The 22,309-nt window shown below is 44.1% G+C and overlaps 1 protein-coding gene across 5 annotated transcripts in view; it reads right to left on the bottom strand.

Moving 5' to 3' along the window:
• mib1 (MIB E3 ubiquitin protein ligase 1) overlaps positions 1–22,309 on the bottom strand; it is a 52,888-nt gene that overhangs the window by 10,059 nt on the left and 20,520 nt on the right. For all 5 annotated transcript variants that reach the window (XM_041949389.1, XM_041949391.1, XM_041949392.1 and 2 more), the window contains one exon: positions 985–1,117. In XM_041949389.1, coding sequence (XP_041805323.1) covers positions 985–1,117 — 133 coding nt within the window. The remainder of the gene's footprint in view (positions 1–984; positions 1,118–22,309) is intronic.

Genomic DNA, 22,309 nt, shown 5'->3' with positions numbered 1-22,309 from the left:
CTAAAATGATTCGCACATAAATATGTGCATGTAGATGTGACAGACAAGTGATAAATGTACAGAAAAACAGAGAAATCAGTTAAAAAGTTAAATAACTGTTCAGCACATGAAAGACTGCAACAACTGTTCTGTCTTCATGTGTCTTGACTGAACGTTTCTTCCTTCAACCCTGCCGACCAACAAAGTATGACCCGGGGGGGGGGGTAGGAAAAAATGCATCCAACAATAACGCTGCATGTGATTGTCATTTCCAATTGCAAACACCTCAGCTGAGGAGATGTGGGGGGAAGATGAGCATTGTGATCAGGCAGTGTGTGAAATCCCCAAGTAATAAGACTGACTGACTTGCTGGCTGGCTGGCTGGCAGGGAATCTGCAGTGCACCTTGTTGTGTGGTGCAATTTCTGAATAGAAAGCTGAGCCATCACTGTGAACCAGCCCATTGCAGGGACTTGGGAAAAAGGCCGTCCCCTCTGAAAGGTAGCAGTGAGCGTTCATGCGTTGGAATGTTGCAGCAACATTGCTGCCTTGCACCATATCCTAATTAACCCAGTTCCTACTTGGTCAGGTGACTTTTGCTGTAAACTCCTGTATGTTTTAGGCTTCAGGGAGTTAAACCTGCAATCTCAGAAGGGAAAAAAGCATGAAGCTATGATTGCAAGAGGAGGAAGATATGAGGGCCCAACAGCACTAAAGAATACCCCCGGAGGCCCTGTGAACCGTATGGATTCAATAAAAAAAATGGCAGTTATAGCGGCTTCAAGTGGTCTACAGCTTGCTGGCTGCAGGGAGTGCAGTAGAAGCTGCTCTTAATGGTCTGTAGCCAGGGAAAGCCAGGAGTGCAGGCTGAGCTGATGCAGCTATGCTTAGGGCTGCTGTAGGTCTCTTACAGAGTATAAATAATTGCATTTGTTGTCAGTTTAAGTGATTAAGAATGCATTTAAATTAGCTGTTTATATGTGTGTGAGTGCTTCTGTGTTGCTACCTGATGCACCAGCAACTCAGCCACCTCCACATGGTTGTTGAGGGCAGCCAGGTGCAGTGCGGTGTAACCGTCGTCCTTCTTCTCATCTACGATCCAAGGCCTCGGCAGTTTGGATAGGAGCACACGCATGGCGCTGCACAGAGAGGAGACAGGAGAGAGGGCGAGTAAGTGAGTGTTTGAATGGGTTAAGCTGGGGAGCAAGATTGAAAAAGCTCAAGAAGGCACAGACAGTACAGTCAGTTTGATAGTTTATGATGTCCACTGCCAAAATTAATCTATCTGTGACTGGCTGTCTCATACACTGTATGACAGCTTATGGCCAGACACAAGCTGTTGTAAGCAAACACATCACAGTGTCTCTACTGCTGATACACAGCATATTCCAATACACTTTTTTTCTTTTTTTTAACAGCAGAGCATATCCCATTTTCACACATGGGGACAAGAATACTAAATCAACTTAGGGAGGAGTTGCTTTCCAACACAGAGTGTTATTTACATCAAGCTTTGAACGATACAAGTGCTGTGTGTTATTTTAGAGTACCCGTCCCGCTACCATCTCTTCTGTTAAAAAGGGAAGCCACTTTTCCCTTGATGATGCGCAAAAGCGCCTATCATTGGGAGGCAAAATGGTAATTACACAAGATTTAGCTGCATTCACTCAGGTCTTCTCCTGGGGAAGAAACAGACAGGGTGGGAAGGGAAAAAAACTCCACTATTTAAACAGTGCTGTTTAACAGAGGTGGCTTGGTGTGGTGAAAAGAGCCAGCCAGTTCTGTGCCACTCAAGGTCATTTAGAGGATGTGTGCCACAAAGAGACGTGGCTGCAAAGGCGACTGTACAAGAGGAAGGCTGAGAGGGAGTCACAGTGTCACAGTGGGGATAAAGAGGGAGGCTGACTGTAACTCCCTTCAGCGTCACTGAAATGAGAATAGTTTGTTTTACTAGTAAAAGAAAGCCACATACGTTTCCATCCCTTATTAAATCCAAAGATCACATAAAAGACAGCAGGGGAGAAATGAGAAAAAAGCTCCATGAGAGGCAGATTTATTAAGCTGTAATACAGTTGTAATTTTTTAAATAAATACATTAGATGTGAGTTAACACCCTTCTTCCTACTAAGTCAACTGGCTTCATAGTTTGAACTCATCCATTATCTCTTTGGCCCCTACCTCTCTTCCTGCTCTAGCCCATGGGCACACATCCAGGCATATGGTACATGAGAAAACTGAAACGAGACTCATCCCTAATTTAATGTATGACTAGTGCATGAGTTGAGGATATGTGATGAGAAACAAAGGCTGCAAGCACAACTCTTGAATTTGTGCTATATGAAGCAAGACACTTTAAAGCCATATCCCTCAATTGTTCTTGCATCTTGTCTGTAGTCAGGTACATAATGTACCTTCAATAAGCATTAAAGCAGCAACGCTGGAGGGAACACTTCTGACCTTGATTAACCCTGAATAATCATGCAGGGCATATCTTTGAACTGCGACAAAAGGAGGCAGCTGATTTTACTCTGACTTTGATATGGCTGAACAGCCCCCACGCGAGCACTGGAGTGTTTACAGTAAGGTAAACAGGGTCTGAAGCAGTAAAGAGAGGAAATGGGCTCCGGCACAGAGCAGGAAGGCCACAGCCTGCACAATCAATGAAAACTGTTAACTATTAAGACAGAGAAAAGAAAGAAATGCAAACCAACACGCTGGCAGGCTTTCAGACTGAAGGTAATCAGGATGGCTGGTTCCCTGCGGGTTTTTGCTAAACCTACAGCTTGTCTCCATCCTTCTGGAGTAATGAAAGAGAGCATCATCAGCACACCCTCTTGAGGAAAGCAGAGAAAGAGGGGCAGAGAGGCAGGGGGGCAGGCAGTCAGCACCTCTGCGCGGACAGAGATCCGGGGCTGGTCTACTGCTGCAGTGATGAACAGCGCAGCACACTGATCCCAGGCTCCCTCGCTCTCTCTCTCTACCTCTCATTGCACAGAGGCTTACGCACACACACACACACACACACACACTACTCACACTCACACTCTCTCTCTCACACACACACCTGCATTGCTTGCAGCTATCTTCAACCACTTAATGCAGAGGAGCACTGCTTAAATGTGATAGCAACCGCACCCATTCTGCCTAATCTCACATTCATAATGTGTCGCCTTTGTTACAAAGAATTATTTGCTTGCTGCTGTAGATTTACCATCTCAGGGGGGACTTTTGAGTAATTTCATCCATGGTGCTCCCACTGGGTAGGAGTTGAGACTTAAACAAGCAAATTATTCAAAAAAAGACCTTGCCACATCAGATTCCTGCCTGAAGCTATAACATAAAACTTATTCCCAGTGGTTAAACATAGCACTCTTTTAGCTTTCTTTCAAGTAAAACGATAGACAACACAGGAATGCTGTTTTTTCCTCAACTACAACAGTTTCCACTAGAATCAAGGGCAATTGTCCCACATAAAGCCTTTGTTCTTTTTGTGCCCATTTCCTTCCTGCTATTGGTGCAAAGTAGAACATTTGTGCGATCTGGATTGGCTGGAAATATCTCCTATATGTAGAACAACTGGCCAATAAAAGCACACCTGCTACACTATAGGGGCACACTGGCGCCTTCTAGTGTCAGAACCAGGCACTTGAGTGCTGGGCAGGTGTATGCTGGTGTAGGGAGCCCATCCAATAGAAGTCTAGATTGACAGGCTCCCTGCCACGCTGGGCAAAATGGGCGGACATTAATATTAATGCCCCATACTGGCACTGCTGCATTGCAGTTAAGCTATTTGCTGTAAAGGCAGAAAAAAGAGAGTGAATTAAGAACCAAGAAATAAATCCTAGTTGTTGTTTTTTTTTATCTCTTGGATAAGTGATGTTAGCAGTGACTGAGGGGGGTAGGAGAAAAACTGTGTGTTGGCCCTTGAGGTAGGTTGCTGAGCAGGAGACAGAACAAACGACTCTATCTAGCTCAGACTGCAGACCTTTCACTGAGCAGAAGACACTGACTTGACCTGGGAGTTAACATTTAGACAACTCAGGCTTATCTGCCATGAGAAGGAGATCGTTATTAAGAGTGAAGTGAGGATTTCCTTATTGCAACTGAACTTTAAATCCAGTGCTATGGTGCGTGTGAACACAGGAGGACGTGCAGCTGAGGAGATGGAATGGTAGAGGAGAGAGGTAGAAGGGGAGACGTGATGGAACTGGGTCACCCTGTGAGAGAGCTCAAGAGTCCCTCAGGAGAGCTACACAGGGGCTTGTTGTCTTAGGCTGCAATTTGTCATTGACCAGGACGCTCTCTGACGCCCTCAGCTCTGTGGGTTGGCGTTTGTCATTGTATGTAAGACAGCGGAAGTGTGTGCGCGTGCAATTGTGTGTGCGAGCGTAGGGGTCGACAGGGCCCTTCTGCTGCCCTCGCCTGGCTGACAGCCATCTGTGTGGTGGTCAGTAGCCGTTATTACAACAGGAAGTGAGAGCAGGGGGACAATAACTTGGGTAGGACAGGGCAAAACGGGAACAGTCAACATCCAGCCTGAGATTAATGGCCGCGCACAAACATATGGTTACTCTGATGTAGGAGACGTGTTTGGCATACCATCATCCATTAACTAAGGCTTCAAGCTCAAGAAAAAATATCCAGATTCTGCATTGGAAATTAATCACAAAAAGGTGCCACCTGCCTTGGGAAAATAAAATGCTTTATACAACTGATAATGAAAATTATCAGTCTTGCAACTGTTGGTGTGCTTATATAGTCAAACAGACAGATAAGGTCAGATCAAATCTATACCAGCGGGTACAAATGCTTCACATGCCCAAATACTTCAAACAAAAATGTTTTTTTAACCATCACAATTCTTCTTTAGTACACGATCCCAACTCATGGTCCACTTACTAAATTCTACCAGGGCTGTCAACAATATCACATGGACTTCATCAGCAGATGAAATATGATTTTATCCATACCACTTTTGGCAAAAAAAGTGTTTAACTTATAAGTAAACACAGGCAAAAGGTCCTAAAAAAGTGGATTCGTTGAGCAAACAAAGCTCCTACATGGGCATTTATTTGAAATTCTTTCTTCAAAAATGGTTTTAGTTGCCTAACCTTATCCATACTGCCTTCATAAAACTGGTCACATTGTTCCACAAGGTTCGTCTTTATATTTCTTGCCCAGTACCGGTAGGATTTTTTTTTTCCCTGAGGCAGAGTCCTTATTGGAATAAGCCTTTTCGAGATGAGACAACCTCAGACGATACATGAGGTGTCAGCTTATCGGGGACAAGATCAATACTTTCTGAAATAGTGAACCCTGTTTCCAACAAATCATTTACAAATTCAACACTCTACCTCCAAATGGAACTCCCCTTCCCCCCTTCCACCTTGGGCAGGGAGATGCTCTCCATCATGTGTGAGAGGTTTGAAAGGCAAGGAGTCCAACGGCAGCTGGGAGGGTTCGAGTCATTTAACTGTTCAGGATTTCACTGATCTTAAAACATGCTGCTTTGTAATGTTGGTTTACATACTGCTCATTTCTGAAAATGTTGTCTGTGAAAATCAGACAGACAAAATTTCCACACAAAAAGGGGAAACTTAAGTGTCAATTCCACTGCTGCCTCTATATGACGCAACAGCTATAGGACAGTAATTTGCCGAGCCTATAATTCCCATTTAAATATAGCTGGTTGAACTGCAGAGCCCTCAAAATCCAGCCTGGCCATCCCTCCACCCGTAGAAGCAATTAGTTACCAGTTCACTTTGTCAGGGCGGTCCCACAGCCACGAGCCGTCCTGCTGTGGACAGAGTAAATAAACACGGGTAGTGCCCAGGCCAGCAGTGCAGCAGAGAGCTGAGGACAAGAACCTAACTGGCTCCGCTCGATAAAAAAAGGCTTTCATTACCATGCCGTGAAGAGAATAATTTCCCTTACAATGTGACCTTCCCCTGCCTGCCTGTACCTGAGGCCCCTGAGTGAGCATGCTTTTATTAAGGACTATTTGCATAAACTGGGAAGGGGGAAGACGGGAAAGGGGTGCATTTCTATGATGTTTTGGTTATCACTATAGCTATTGCTGGTACCTTGAAGGTTGTTTAGGAGACGCAAGGTGCATTCTCAAACAACTTGGGTACAGTTGTCTGTCCATTTTGGAAGTGGATGGGGGCCTATAAAAGCTTAGCTTTAATTAGCCTTAAATCACCTGGTATTATGGGGTGTCCTGATTCATAGCAATTTATGAAGAAGGAGGCAGCAAGACAGTCAGAGAAGCCCAATGGCGCGTTAATGTCCCATTGGTTCGAGATGACCCAATTATTTCCCCGTGCTACTCTTCCTTTGCACTTTATTCTCCTCAGCACCTTGAAAAAGCCTCATTCTCATTTCTGCACCACCCATAATAGTCATAATATACATCCTTTTACCCAAAAAGCAAAGAATGACATAAAAGACAAAGCAAGGACATGCAGATCATATTAGAATAAAGTGACACCTAAATCACGCATACTATATTGAACAAATACTCACTAGCATCATTACCTATAAAACAACCATGTGCCTGTTGTACAGCACCTTTCGCACAGGCTTCTGTAGGCTTGCATCATAATGCATCGGTAGTCTTTTCCTAATCTGGAGATCTGGAAATAAATTTTAATAAAACTGAACTCAAATTAGCCTGCTGTATGAAAATGACACACAAGTTTACATAGGACTGAAAGGGAGTTAATACACTTTGACAACTTGTAAAATGGTTGAATGGTTGACTTAGCATACAACAAAGTATAAAAAACGGGGCAAAGAAAATGAAAATTGTGGCATAAATCACTTATCAGCCGAAGATAAAAACAGACGTGAGTAGTTTGTCACCAGAGCATCCACACATTGGCCTCTCTTTTCTATCATTACAGTCACTGCACCTCAAACAAGCCGCTAACAGAGCAAAGAAAATCATCTCTGACCCCTTCACCTGCCTCACTCCCTTTTCTACAAACAGCCCTCTGGAACATGCTACAGATCACTGCCCACTCACACAACTGTTCCATGCACAGATTTTCTGTGACTGTAATAGAGACATTAAATTCATGAAAACAAATGTGACTTGTCAATATGTGCAACTTAGCACTTTGACATATAAATACATCTCCGGTGTTTTTTGTGCTCATTCACTGTGTCTGTTGTGAGAAACCAAGCTCATTAATATGCTGTACTTAAAGGAAATGACCCCTGTAACTGTTAGGATGGCGGGTGAGAACCCAAACCAAGGCTTCAGAACACCTCTTGAGAAACCTACGTATAACGTAACACATGCTCAGTATGTGTTTTTCTACAGTCCGAGGTGCAGAGATACTATTGATCGACAATTTGTGCAGCTACTTCTCGGTGAAAGCCTTACAGCATAAAGAAGTGAATGTACTGTGAAGCGGCTACACAAAGTGATATGCCATAGGCACTGGGAGCAGCTCGGCTCATGTTGGTTAGGTTCTAACTAAAGTTACAAGCTGCAGCAAATTTGGGACCTTTTTGGAGGCTTTTTACCAATGCTTGCTTTTTATTCAAGGGGACTTATGCAAAACTTACCCCAATCTTGACTTTGTTCTGTACCTTCTTGGCCTCAGGTTGAGCTACAGAAAATCCTGAATTTCAACTTTAATATGTACATGTTTTCTAACTTGCTAGGTCATCAGTAGCCTTTGTGATGAGCCACCATGTCATTGTCATTTGACTCATTATCAGGTTTTTAGGAATAAGCTCACACACCCGACGGCATCTAAATTACCTCTTATCCGTGAAGCCAGTGCTTCATTTCTGACCGACAAAGAGTCTTTCATTGTGGCTGAGATACTGGCCGTTTTGTGATTATAAAGTTCCTTTCAGTTTCTGTGAAACAAAATCAGACTTACTCCTGCCTGGTGAAATTAACTGCAAGTGCTTCCACACTGAGGTACAAAGCGGTAAATAGAACCGAGGGATTGACTCTGGGTTTTGCAGAGCGGTGGAGAATTCGGCCGCGCTGAAGGTCCTTCGATCGACAGCCACTCAGCAGCATGCCACACTGTCACCATATGGGCAAACAGTCTGAGAGGCTCCCATGATCTACAGTCTCACTGCAAATCCACCACTTTAAATCACCCCTCACTCCGCAGCCAGCCTCCCACCTTTCTGCCCCCACTAACACATTACGCTCACCCTCGCACTCCTCCTGAAATGCACATCTCTGCACGTTGTAACCCGTGAGGGTCCCTCACACATAGCAAGCCAGCAGTAACAGTATCGTCCCTTAAACACAACAGAAAAACGAGGATAACACACCATCAAATTCTCCTCCACAGTAATTGGCAGAACAGATCCAAAGTGACACAAGCAAATTGCCATATTGCAGCTGACTCTGACTTCTTCACAGTTCCACTTCTGGGCACACATGCAGAGAAAGAAGCTGTGGCTGAAAGAGCGGTTTGGTAATTAAAATCTATTGTTTGCAGTGGGAAATAATAGAGATCAAAGGGCCTTGTATCAGCTATTGCCTCCCCTAAGCACTGAGACAACAGGCCATATGCCCCAGAGCAGCACAGAAAATGTCTAACAGCCAACTTGTTAATGGCAGGGGAATGGAGCTTGTATGAATGCACTATACATTACACAGATAAGGCTCCATAGAAACTTGAAGGTATTCCACACAGATCCACGAATCTACAGATAGCGCAATGAAGGTTTTCTCCTACAATTTCCCACGTAAGCTACTCTGCCTAATACCAATAATGTAATGCTTTTTTGCATAGAAAGTACTGTGCCATTGTCGATTTTCCTCAGTATTCTTCACATGTTAGGACGCAAGCATCCGCACACACACCAATCGACACAAACAAACACAAATCCTTATCCCCTTGACCTGTCATACTGCATTTACATGGGAGCCACTGACTTCAGTGTCCGTACGGGTTACCAAGGTAACATGGCCTGCATTATTCAACAGCTAAGCTTGGTTTAGATGTGAACATCGGCCTGAATGTGTCCCTCAGAGTACATTAGGGTTACTAATACCCCTTCCGCTGACAAAAATTGTCTAAGTCTTGACGTGGGATACTGGGCAGAAGTTCTGACCATGTTTGACCATACACTTCAAACAGGTGAACATCATTTCGAAGCTGTTCACACAAGACTTAGGTCTGGGAATTTGGCTCCATGCACACTTAATATTGTTAAAACAGGTGACAGCATTGTTTTTTCATAGTGAAAACATTTTTTTAGATTATCTAGTGTCTGGCCGTGTATTCCTTAAAATTCTTTTGTCATTACATTAAAAATGATTTTAACAATCTAATACATAAAGCGTGATCCATTTCAGGCCCTTTAAAAAAGGCTCTGAATTGATAATGGACTTGGGTTACGATTAAAACAGCACGATCTAGACATCACTAATTAAAATTGAGGGTGATATTAATACTTATTAATACTATTATGTGTGTATATATCATCAATATGATTGATATAAAGCCAAGCAAAACAGTTTTTAATAAAAAAAATAATAACAATATTCAATCATGCTTGGTGACCAGCTAGTTAAGAATGTACTGTGTTTTCTTGAGTGTCGTGTTGTGTTGTGTGAAATCACATTTACAGTACTGCAAGGTCTATACTTACATTTTACACACGATCACTCAGCTAAGACAAGACAGCCTCTCAGTGTTTCATTAAAAACACAAACCAAAGTGCCATCACCGATGTTTAACTACCATCAAGTGCAAAAATAAATTCTATTACTTATTCCAATACGTCAAGTAAATAGATAAACTACATTTGTTTTTAAACGGGGGGAGAAAATATTAAAGATGTCTGACAGCTGTGCTGTGGAAGTATATCACCTTGCTCCGTCATATTTATTACCTGCATTGCTGAGGCACTTAAAGTGCCACAAATAAATCCTGCTCTTTCTAGGTTTGGCGAGTAGGAAAGAACCATACCATCAGTGCTTATAGCGGCTTCACAATGCAAGCTTTTCTCTTCCTATGCTATAGTCACTTTCCCAAAAGCTCTTTATGTCCTTGAGTCCCTTCAGTAAGGGATGTAGCCCTCTCTCTTTCTCTCTCTCTCTCCCCCTCCATCCATCCATCCCTTGATCCCTCATTTTCTCTCTTTCCCCTCTATCCATCCATCCTTCCCTCTCTCTGCTACCCCGACCCCTCCCTCTCCCAACATGTGCTATAGCAACATAGCAGCCAGGACTCAATGCTTCAGCATGCCACAGGACAGACAGAGCATTACAGCATGGCTGAGCTTATCTATTGGCTCAGAGCCACTGTTGGCCCAGCCCAAGGAGGAAGTGTAGGCATTCTGATTGGTCACAGGGGGATTGGGGCTTGTATCAGCCTGTCCTCTGGCTGATCTGTTGGACTGGTCCCAACTCATACGGAGGTGGACACTGGGAGGGCTTCTAGGATTGGGCGACTTTTCAATTAAGTCACACTGCATGCTGCAGCAAACTGGTACCCAGGCTCGCTGAATGGACCAGTCACTGCACTACATCTTTTATGGGTACACTCTTCAGTGAGTAATTTAACTACAATAAGATACAGCAATATAACGCAGAGCCTAATTGAACAACTGAAGATAATAACAGATAATACTAGGGAGACATTTGTAATTACAAATAATAAATCAGCAGAATCAGTCTCTCTAGACTACATAGAGTATATTATGATAATTGTCCAACATAAAGATATTACCTCCCATTGCGTGCTACAAGAACTCACTAAGTGCAGTTCATCTGAATTCCAAAGGTTACTCTGACACATCTCTGCGATCGGTTATCTTTTAATGAATTACAGATGGGTACCTGTATATAACCTTTCCCTGACCAAGTTTATCGCCTCCACCATCCTGCCATCAGGAGTTATCATATATTACTCTGTAAACATTAGGAGATTATACACACGACAGATAAACACACAAACAGCCAAATCACTATTCCTGAGTGACCTGCCTCCTCAATTTTATCCTGTAAAACCCTAATATTCTACAATCATGTATTGTATGAATGTGTGTGTGTGTGTGTGTATCTGCATATGAGCATATGGTGACAAGGAGGAACTCATACATGGTCCGCAGCAGCTACAACACCTTTCCTGTCACCTCTTTTTATTTTATCGATAGGGTTGTTGGCTGGTGCATCTGGCTGTCCTCACCTGTGCTAACTTCCAAAATCTGGAAAAATGAAGACTTACAGTCATAAAAGACTAACTGAACACAACAATATAAACTGTGCATGTGTATGCACACGTTTTCTTGAGTGGTCATACAAATAAACATACATCGTAAGTAGTATACTGTTGGTGCGTATCTGTGTGCCTCTGAGAAAATGGTCTTGGCCATATATGCACCCCTGCAGTGCATAGGTATTTGTGCAGTTTGTGAGTCACTTAACAGTAACATGCGGCGCCAGTACGGCACTGTAAAAGATCAGAGGCAGGAGAGGCAGAGGAGCTTCTCCTGCAGTGAGGCTGGAGGGAACAATGGGCTCCTGGATCAGAGAGCCTGACTGCCACTGGCTTTCCCCCTCCAGCACCCAGGTAGGTTGGCCCATTCATAAATCACTTTTATTCCTCCAAGCGCTCAACAGCCTCACCTCTTCAAATGATGCACTGTGTAAAGGGATGAGGAGGGAGGGGCGGCATGGGGGACAGGGGAGGGGTTTGAGGGGGAGGCAGAGGAGAGGAACTGACGAGAGAGATAAAGTAGGCACGGGGAAGAGCCAGGCTGATGGAAGAGGAGCACGGAGATTTACTCAAAAAGCACAAACTGGACTCATTAGAAATAGCTCTAATCCCTCTATGATGTTGACTGGTAGAGAGACGCACAGAAAAGAGGAATTAAGACAAGCTGAAAGACGGACCAAGACTTCACCAGCTGGCTTGAAGCTCAAAGAAAAAACAGGGGCTACATCATCATCTGAAGCTAACCAGAATTCCCTGTACAAAGCTTCAATCTGAGAGGACACCTGCCTCTCATTTTTGTAAACTCAAAGGGATGCACTCTCATCAAGACTGTCCATCATATGAAATAACCACACTACAGTACACAATGCTTATTAAAAGACATTCACATTCACCCCCCCTGCTGTTTCCCGTTTTATAGTTTTATAACTGACTCACAGTGGAAGCAATCACTGCTTACTGAAATTGATCAAAAGAAGGACTATTTAATGTCAAAGCGAAAACAAATCTCTACAAATTTATCTTGATTAAGTACAAACAAAAAACAAAATAACTGATTGAAGTCATCCCCTCAAATCAATATTTATTAGAGGCGCTTCTGGTGAAGTGAATAGGTCTGTATGGACACTGCTTTTTGACCCCCATTTTCTTTCCTAAACTGCCAAAGCTCTGTAATGCTCCATGAGATCAACAAGAAACAAGCCTTTTGTAAGTCCTGCCACAAATTCTTGATCACAAGCCTTCCAGGGCCTGCAGCACAGAATCATCCTCACAGCGTGATGCTGCCACCACCACCGTTCATGGTGGGGGACTGTGTGTTTCTGCTAGTGTGCGGTGTTTGACTTGCACAACACAACATTCACGCGTTGACTACCCAGCAGTGAGCCTTCCCCATAGACTTAAGTTTAATCTAACATTAATTTGTCACATGTTGGATAAAAAAATTGTGATCTCCATTCAATATTTTATAGAAGGTCTAAAAACAGCTGGCTACCCCACGGATGATTTAGAAACAGAATCAGAAAACTATGTGGAGGGTGAATACTCCTACAATTAATAATGTTTTATATTTGTATTTAATTTAAATCAATTTGTAGAGATTAATTTGGTTCGCCCTTTTTCTGTTAATCAATGTCAAAAACGCTAATGACATCCATTCGCAATTCTTAAATAACAACAGGAAATGAATAGCATCAAATATGAAAGTTTCTACAAGAAACTTGAAATGAGCAAATTAATGGTGCATTTTTTCCATGTACGATGCATCTTCTGAACAATATAAAGTACAATTACAACAAGCAAATGGCCGACCTTGCACCAATCTGTTTTATCTATATTTTTTATTTGAATGGAGATATGTCTTAAGCAGTACTTGTAGGGAGAACAACCCACCCCACCCCTTCAGCCAGTGAAGGAAAGCACATCCATTAGTCGACCCTTTTCTTATTGATCGATTAACTGCTCAGCTAAACATTCAGCCCTGCGCTATTCATCATGGAGGCAAGATGTAAGCCGTGCTGCTGAGTTTCAGAGGCAGATGGGATGTCGGGATGTAATTGAGATTAAACTGGTGGGTTGGGTGGCTGGAACAGGCAGGGTGGAGACCCACTGAAGGGATATGCAAAACACACTAGGGCATCGTCAATGGAGATAGTTATAGACCACAAAAACCTTTACCAGCTGAGTAGAGAATTAATGTACATCATCAAGTTCAAATATGCATGTGTACAGTAAGCGCATGTAGTGTGTGTTTGTGAATTTACACAGAGTATATTAAAAGTTCCACTATGAGGGAATTAAGGCTGGCTGGAGAATTACTGCTGGTCCAATTTTAAGTGGTGTGCAAACATAGAGACTGCAAGGCAATAACAGGTGGACATTCACAGTTGCCATTTATATAGCTGCAATTCTGCACTTTGATCGGCCATGTAAGGTCAAGTTTTGAGCAGGCACATTAGCTTGGAATCCATTTTACCTCGCAAATGGTCAATTCTTGTAACAGCCGTAAAGATAATGTAATCCAAAAGCTATAAATTGCTGTGACAATACATTAATTAAATTGCACACTTAAATCAGGGAATGCAGAATTATCTTCACCATGAAAAAGGCCTGAGATATAACTGAGTGTGAGAGCAGAATGACTGGGAGCTTGTTAAAAGGCTTATCAAAGCAACGGCCGCAGAATTGCTTGACATTTTTCTGGCTCGTGAGAATACACTTTGACATATGTCTGTGCTGTTCTGAGGGTGTTTGTGAATTGTCACAATCTCATTCAACTGATCTCTACTTGATCACAGCCTGACTTTCAGTATGATCACCTTAAAGAGCGAAAACATTGGCTTACACATCCAGGGGCATTCTGCAGTTAAAATGCAGGTGGGGTTAGTCAGAGGACTCGTGCGCTGTCATTGAGGTATAAGAGGAGAGGAGAGAGTGAAAAAGAGAGGAGGGCACAGAGGACATTGCTTTCGTACAGTATAGATGTGCCCCGTGATGAGACCAACTAATTAAACAGATTCTTCAGTGGCCGCGCCTCGGGAAAGCTTGAAAAAGACACTTGAAAATTAATGAGAGCTCAAAAAGGAGAGAAAGCAGCCCAAACTTTTCAGTGCCTCAGAGGTGAGGCTGCCACTTGTCTTCCTGCATAGCCAAAAGCAGTAGAAATAAATAAATAAATAAATAAATGGAAAAACACAATAATATTTCCTGCTGCCTAACACCCTCCACGCTCCTCTGCACTACACATTCACCCTTACTCTCTCCTCCATTTCTCGAATATGCAGTTATTCTAAGTATAGAGGTGAGCAGACGGAAGCTCTACCATAAGCAGTGTGTTCCAGCTCTATTTAAAAAGAAGAATGATAGAGACTGGGGGGCAAAAGGACACAGAGAGTGAGGGGGTGGTATCAGAGGAGGCGGTGGTGTTGGTGGTGAAGGATGTAAAGCAGGGGAGGGTGGGGAAAGATTCAAGAATATACAAGTGGAAGCACGAGAGACCACTTTATTTGGAGCTACTAAAAATAGTGCAGCAAATGGTAGCAGGGGCTAGCTGGCCTAACGCTCCTCTCTCCTTCCAGGCCGGTGGAATCGATAGGCAGGGAGCCGTAGGGGAGGCTTCCCGGAGCCTGTAGCCAACAGTTGCTGAGGGGGGATATGGAAGAGAGTGGGGGGTGAGGCAAGGAGAGGAGCAGAGTGGAGTGGAGCGGAGCTGGAACTATTTTTTGCACTGCTTGACTAAATATGGTCAGGGAGGTGGTGAGACAAGACACATGAGCAGCCCAGCAACAGGGGCCGAGGCATGTTTCAAATGCTTGGCTTCCCACAAAGTGCTAACCGTTTAGCTTAACCCTCCACGCTGTGGGGTAGGAAGCTGCTGGCTGGTTGACCTCTTGGTCCCTAATTTGCTGCCACTGTGTTCTTCCTGTGCTCTCTGCCCCCCTTACTGCGGCTGCATCTCTACTTGATCTTCTCCTAGTAAAAAAGGTGACCCTCGCGGTGCAATATCAAGAATGCATGAGCTGCGTATTTAGGATTCACAAGCGCAAAAAAAATCTGTACACCAAAAATACCAAAAATGGTATTACCAAAATGTTGCAATATCCTCCATCTCTAGTTCCAGACAATGGTAACCAAATTTGCATGGATCGCAAGGGACTATTAAAAGTACAGCTGTCTTCTACCGCAGAGGCACAGCCACCTCTTCTTTAAATACCTCCATCACAATTCTGCTCTCAAACATTCAGTAAACTCCCTCTTCTAAGCTGCTGTATAAAGTTCCACTGAATAATAAAAGCGCATTTTAGGAGCAGGATAAAGCTCAGGGGCTGCGCGCCTGTGTGTCGATGGAATAAGAAAAAGGCAGGGTGGGAGGACGGTTGGTACACTTTCTGCCTCCTCCACCGACCAGGGCATCCTCCCAGTTCTCTCCCTCAGAATGCACATGATGGAGATGAGAGTGCTGCAGTTTTTTTTCACCCCTCCTTCTCTCCCTCTTCTCTCTCTGCATCCCCTTTTTTTCAAATGGCAGCTCTTCATTTCAGCTCTACGTCTTCCTCTTCTAAAGCTATGACTTGTGTTTGTATGGGAATGTGTGTGCATGTGTGTTCATGCCCGTTTTCTCTCCTTTCCCCCTCCTCCCCTCCCTGACTCTGGCACTCAACCCGCCCACCACCACCCCTCCTCCCCCCAATCATAGAAGCTGATTCAGCGAGTCAGGCGTGCACCCGGCACACACGATGGCTGCAGCAGCTGGAGCGCTCTCTAGGTCATTATGGCTCTCTTCACTACGGGAAGAGGAGGAGAGGAGGGGAAGAGAGGAGGAGCAGCTCAGATAAGAAACTGATCTGACAGGTAATATATGCTCTTCCTTGGCTTTCGGACGGAGTTTACCCCTGACGGGCCTTGACGTCTCCTGTCCCGTCTCTTCCCTCTCTCTTCTTCGGATGCGATCAGTTATTAACCGCATGGTTTGCCTGTGAGTCGCGTAGTCGAAAGGGGGAGTGGAATGCACTGTTCTGCAGCAGCAGCAGCAGCAGCAGCAGCAGCACTGGGACAGAACTTAACCAGAGAACACCTTTGGGCTTTTCCTTCTCTTGTTCCTCTTGTCTTAAAAGAAGGGAGGAAATAAAGGCTTTATAAAAAGAAAAAGTATCGAAAGGAAGAGGATGCAGGAGGAGGTGGAACAGGGAAAAGGGAGGCTGGGGAGTTGCTATGGCCCACATGGATTTTAGCCCTGTTTTTTGCACTCTCCACTCTATCTCTCTCATCTTGTTCTTTCTCCCTCCCTCCCTCTCTTGTCTTGCTCTCTCTCTCTCTCTCTCTCTCTTGTGTTCCTGGCACTGGCCGGACATGCTGCAGCAGCAGAGCTCTTTGGCTCATTAGGCTTCATGGTTGCAGCCCTACCGCTATCTAATGACGGACTCGTTAACTCAGACCTGCACTGGTGTGGAGAGACATTCCCTTATGCACAATTCGCCCTCTGCTTCCGACACCTTCCAAGACGTTTTTGTCACCATGACTAAGGATACTATAATTACTGGGACTTTTAATGTGTTATTTTTTTTTGTCTTTTTTAAATATCTTTTTTGGTTCTTTCTTGGTGGTCTTACCAGACCACTTATCAATTTAACTGAGGGGCGGGGGAGGTCACTGCCATTCTTAATTGATGGGAGGTAAGTTTGAGAACACGTTGCACTTTTAAGCCCAAGGTTGGCTGATCGGGGCGGAAGGATGGAATGTGGCGACCAGAGGGATGACGAAGCATCAGAATAATGAACAGCGGGCAGGTCGGGAGTTCTGAACAGGGGGAAAAGCGGATTGACAGCACACAGCTGTGAGAAGTGTATTAACACAGATGTGTGGGGGGGGTGAGGATGGGCGGGAGGGGATATTGGGCAGCAATGGTTGGCTGAGTAGATGTGTGTCACCGGCTGAACCCACAGCACTTAGGGTAGTAACCCAGTTTCTTCTCTCTCTCTCTGTAACGGATTGCTATAGGCTAGGCAGGGCATGCAGGGCACACAGTACTGCAGTGCTATCGCCCAAACCAGAACAGACACAACAACCACCGGGCTAATTCGCTGGTTCACGTTCCCCAACCTCCATGTAGGAAGGAATTTCACCCCCCCTCTCCTATTTGCTCACCCTCTCGGGTGGCTGTGACATTTCCTAAACAGGACGTCACACCTTTAGGACCAGGCTCATCCACCAACTGTCACCTCCACTTCAACCTCCGCTCATTGCTATTCCAAAGCCTTCCGCTGCAAAAACATTGCACCACTTTTCCCATTTATTCACTTCTCTGCCACCAAGTCTCCAAACTCAAACCTAAGCTGGTCTCCCCTAATCCATTTTTCGTTTCACACCCATTGCCTCCGCACCAAGCCTGCTGGCTAGCTTAGCGTGGTTGGAGGCAGTGACGACTTGTGGAATGTGTTGGTCTGGGGCAAAGATTCATTAGAGACTTGCTGAACAATTCTCGCCACCATGCAAATGATTATTGATCGGTTCCACCCCCTCTGCAACAGAACAGCTGGCTTCACTGTAGACAGGTGAGGTTTGATCAGAGGGAAAGGAAGTGAGGAAAGATGACCATAAAAACAGCGATCTATGAGTGGGAAGAGAGAGAACAAGGTACAGAGAGAGAGGGGGGAGTGGTGGTGGGTGGGGGGTATAGCCAGGACCAATCCACAAGTGCTGAGTGGGCATTAGCGCCTTCATGTGACCTATGGCCTGCCTCTGCGCCTAAAGCCCAAATCCTGCTCACAATAGCTTCCTGTTCCACTTGGATCACCCTCGTTTTCAAACATCAGCAAGCGCTCCAGCTAGCCACTGGGGACGTTGCTGACACAAGAGAGACGGGAGACAGGCAAGAGAGGGGTACGTTGTGGTGCAAGTGAGAGGTAGGACATGAGAAAGGGTAGAGAAAGTGGGGGTGAAATAAGAGAACGAGATGGTGGTGAGGGAGACACGCTGAACGAGAAGTGGGAGGAGAGAAGTGAAAATGTGTAGTATGTCAGCAGGGCAATACGGCTTATAGGTGCACCCCTGCTCCCAGGACGCAGCAAATGACCATCAGACAAGACGAGGTGCACACAGAGGCACCTTACACCACGGACTTTCTGTCGAGGAGAACACTCTTCCCTTCTTTGTTTTATCCAACCCCCTTAAACTACATCCTCAACACTTTTCCTGGAAAGAGAAAAAGACCACCGTCTAACTGCCATAAAAAAGGGAGCTGTATTCCTCCCCCTGATCCTCCTGGTTTCTCCCAGTTGTCTGGAGGACAGCGGGGGTCACTGGGACAGTCGACTATGGTATGGACTGCAAAACTTCTGTTATGTTCAGGGGCGGGGGGACTGGCTGTTCAGCCTTACATGGCAACCAAACGAAAGCCTTGAGTGTTGAACTGAATTTACACTCAAAGTCACCTTACAGTGCAGACTACCATACTTGGGAGAGAGAACGGTGAGGAAAAATATTCTGCTCATAACTTCCTGACCTTGGCGAAAGGTGAGAACATTTCATACCTAAGATTACCTCCTTGGTGTACATACTTCTTTATGTACCCATATGAACATATGATAGCTATGGAATGTAAAGAAGTATGTATTCTTGGTGAGGTGCGAGTCCTCGTTCTTGGAAAATGATGTTGGACAGCACTGTGACGATATGTTTGTGCTTTGCAGATTGTTAATATGACTGTGATCGTGGTGTGAGAGAAAATAGCAGGCAAAGTATGGGGGGGGGCGGGGGTGAGAGAGAGGAAAAGAGAGAGTATGAATGTGAGTTGTAAGGCTCATACATTAGCTATACTGTCTCTGGGCAGCCTCACTGCAGCAATGATCGCTGTAGGGAACTTAGTGCTTTCTCAAACTGGCTGACTTGGCCAATAAAAATCTCTCATCCAAGACATGCCAACAATTCATTAGACAATTATGTAAGTTAGCATAAAATGATAGCTATCACGTTTTGAGCTTGCCCTGTCAGCAGTGTGAGTTTAGCACCTTACTTTAGACACCTACAACTATGGGCAAATGGCCGCCTTGTGACATCGCCATATGAACAGGGCCTCCTTTCATTATTGGGTGATTTTACTGCATTACAGCCCTTGAAATTCAGCCAGCTGCAACTTAGCACCAACTTCAGCAGGCTGCGAGTGGTATGCTGGAGCCGCTCCTGACCATTAATACCATAATCTTTTCCAGTGCTCCTACATGGCTCAAGGGGAAAAGAAAGCAAGGTGAATTGAACCAAAACTCTGCCATTGTCACTGGCCTTTCTTTAAAACATGCAACTGAAAGAGCAGGACATAGTTGCTGAGGAGGCAGAATGAGGAGGCACTGAGGTTGCTGCTGCTGCTGCCACAAGCTGGCTCTATCCTACTGCTGCATCATATGGCTTCCGTGTTAACAATCTTGTGTGTTTAACTATGACTGCTCTCCCTTTATGCCGTTGCCCTTATCCGCACCCCTACCCGACATCAACCCGGCTGCCCCGTGCTCCCCTCCCCACCCCTGATTCCTGCTCTCATTGTTCACGTTTGCTATGCTTGCCAAATGCTTTGCTGGGCTGCATGGCAGTCAGATTAGACCATCAAAAAGTGACAATGCAGGATCAGAGTCAACTATGGCCTGTCAGCTGATTCCAATTGTTGACTGCTTCAAACAAAAAAAGGCAACAGAATATGGGCAGAGGCACAGAGAGAAATGAAGCGAGGGGGGAGGTGGGGAGTAGTTTGCACGCCGAGCTATTCATATCTAGCGCTTTCACCTATTCTGACCCCTCTCTGGCCTGTGCTTGGATCGTAGACAATGTCTCTACCAGTTTTAGCACAGAATTACCTCTCTTTAAACCCCTTTAATGCAGATCTGCATAATTCTTTCCACTGCATTTTGGCTCTAGCTCGAATAAGCACATGAAAAAAATAACAAATAAAGCTGGAACAAATAATACAATTAATACAAGTCAATAACCTGCCATTACTGTTTAAGGGCCGATCAACAAATCAGATAATTAGAGGCTTGGCAATACCTGATATAAATGTACAACAGTACACTACTTACAGTAAACCTCAGATGGTCTATGATGCTCTATGCAACTACAAATACATACAGTATCTGAACATATAAAATGCCCCTTCATCAAATTAGATTTATTTTCCGAAAGAGGCTTGGATGTATTGGTGCCTACAAAATTTCTCCTGCAGTGGAGCAATGAAAAAGTGTACATATGCCACTGTAGTACGACAGCTCTATTCTAATGAAATACAAGAAAGTTAATTCTGAAATGATTAATATACCGAGTGTAGGGCTGACTTACTCTTTTCCCCTCGAATGAAAGACATATGTAATCTAGAGTGACATGACTGATAGAAACAGTAACAATCTCCATTCTTTTTACCAGAGTTTACTGACAATATTTAAAAAACACTTAAATCACAAATTAAAAAAAAATATTTGTTGCCTATAAATCGCTTTCTGATCATTAATTTAATTTTCTTTCGAGTGTGATGTATCAAGAATACAACAAGAGCCCTATTCAATTTTTCCGAGGGGACGAACTCAATTTGAAGGCAGGACTTGCATTTAATTCATAAGAATTTTATACAATGTTAAATTGATGAATTGTTGAATTTTAACAGCTGCTAAATGGGATCAAATCAGTTTTAAAAAAAATTTACTAGGAAAAATGGCAAAATTACACAATAGAAAGGGCCACTTTAGTCCAGATCTAAAATGCAAAATTTGTTTCTTTTTCTTTTTTAATTATTAGAGGAGAGCATCAGAATGAAGCTGCATGTTTAGGTTTTAGTTGCTTCATCATTCAGACCCATCTGCATGATATTCTGTCTGTCTAGCTCCCTTTTCTGTCAAGCCATCAGAGACGTGTAGTATTGCATGGCTTGCACTGCATGTCTCTCCCCGGCCCTCAATAGCATTGACCTGCTGTCTGAGTGACAAACACAGCAGATGCTGACATTATCAAATGCTCAGTGCCTGTCGTCCCCCTGCTTTTGCCCTGTTATGGCCCTTAGATGAGGTGAGCAGCCTGGCCACCTGACTCTGAGTGACTGAGAGACTGTGTGTGTGTAAGTGAGCAAGCATGAATGTGCATGTGTATGTTACAAATAGACCTGCCTCTGGTGTGCCATATCAAGCTGGCCCTATGTTGACCTCCATCCTGTCTACAAGCAGTGCCGTATATCACTCAGCTGTCGCTGGCCACTCTGAGAACCTCCTTCGTGCCTTGGCAGAAAAAGTCAATAATTATAACCGCTGACAGTCATGAAATCTGAAAAAGCCCAAATAAGCATCACTTAACTGTGTTTTAATGCAAAGTTTGGGCTACACTACGACTTTTTGGGAGGCAGCACAGTGCTTGAGAATTTGAATGTTTTGCAGTACAAATAAAAAAATACTGCAGCAGTGAGATTGAAAAGAAAAAACACAAATCACAATACTTTGTATGGCTAAAATTTGGTAAATGTTGTTTGATGTTGTTCTAATTGCAGGAGTGATTTACTGATTTTATGATTTTGCTTTAGGTACACATGCACAAAAACATAATCAAAGTTCTTAACGTGGGTTCTACTGTGATCATTTTTGTATTAGCAGAGGGATGGACTTTTAGCAGAAAGTGTAAAATACTTTACTACCGTAGAGCACTGAAAGAGACATAAAATAATCTGCCCTCAGTCACTGTTCAAACAGTACCCTCTACACTACAAATCAGTCTCTAGGACTAAAATGACTGGTTTAAATTAATGTTGTGACTTGACACCCCAGAGTGCTGCTGTAGGAACATGAGTGAGAGAGCTTGTGTATGTGGTTATGCCTCTGCATTTGTCTGTTGGCCGTCTCGGTGACCGCAGCGGCTGCGAGCTTGCAGCAGGGCCCATCTGTCAGAGCCTGTAATTGCTTCATGACTCCAGGACATTTGACTCAAGTGCACTGCCACAGATTATTATTATCCTTTTCTCAGGGAACAATTTTTCTCGCTCTCTGGGAGGGGGCAAGCATAAAACTTAAAAAGATAGCGAGGAGGATAAATAGTCTGCCTGGGAGGCAGCAAAGGAGAAAGTTAGGTAAGGTTGATCAACTGTACCTATGCGTTATTGGTGTGGTG

Source organism: Chelmon rostratus, chromosome 12, assembly GCF_017976325.1.
Source record: "Chelmon rostratus isolate fCheRos1 chromosome 12, fCheRos1.pri, whole genome shotgun sequence".
In the NCBI taxonomy this organism is placed as follows: domain Eukaryota; kingdom Metazoa; phylum Chordata; class Actinopteri; order Chaetodontiformes; family Chaetodontidae; genus Chelmon; species Chelmon rostratus.
The sequence above is the reverse complement of the archived record's forward strand: the minus strand, read 5'-3'. Positions and strand labels throughout refer to the sequence as shown.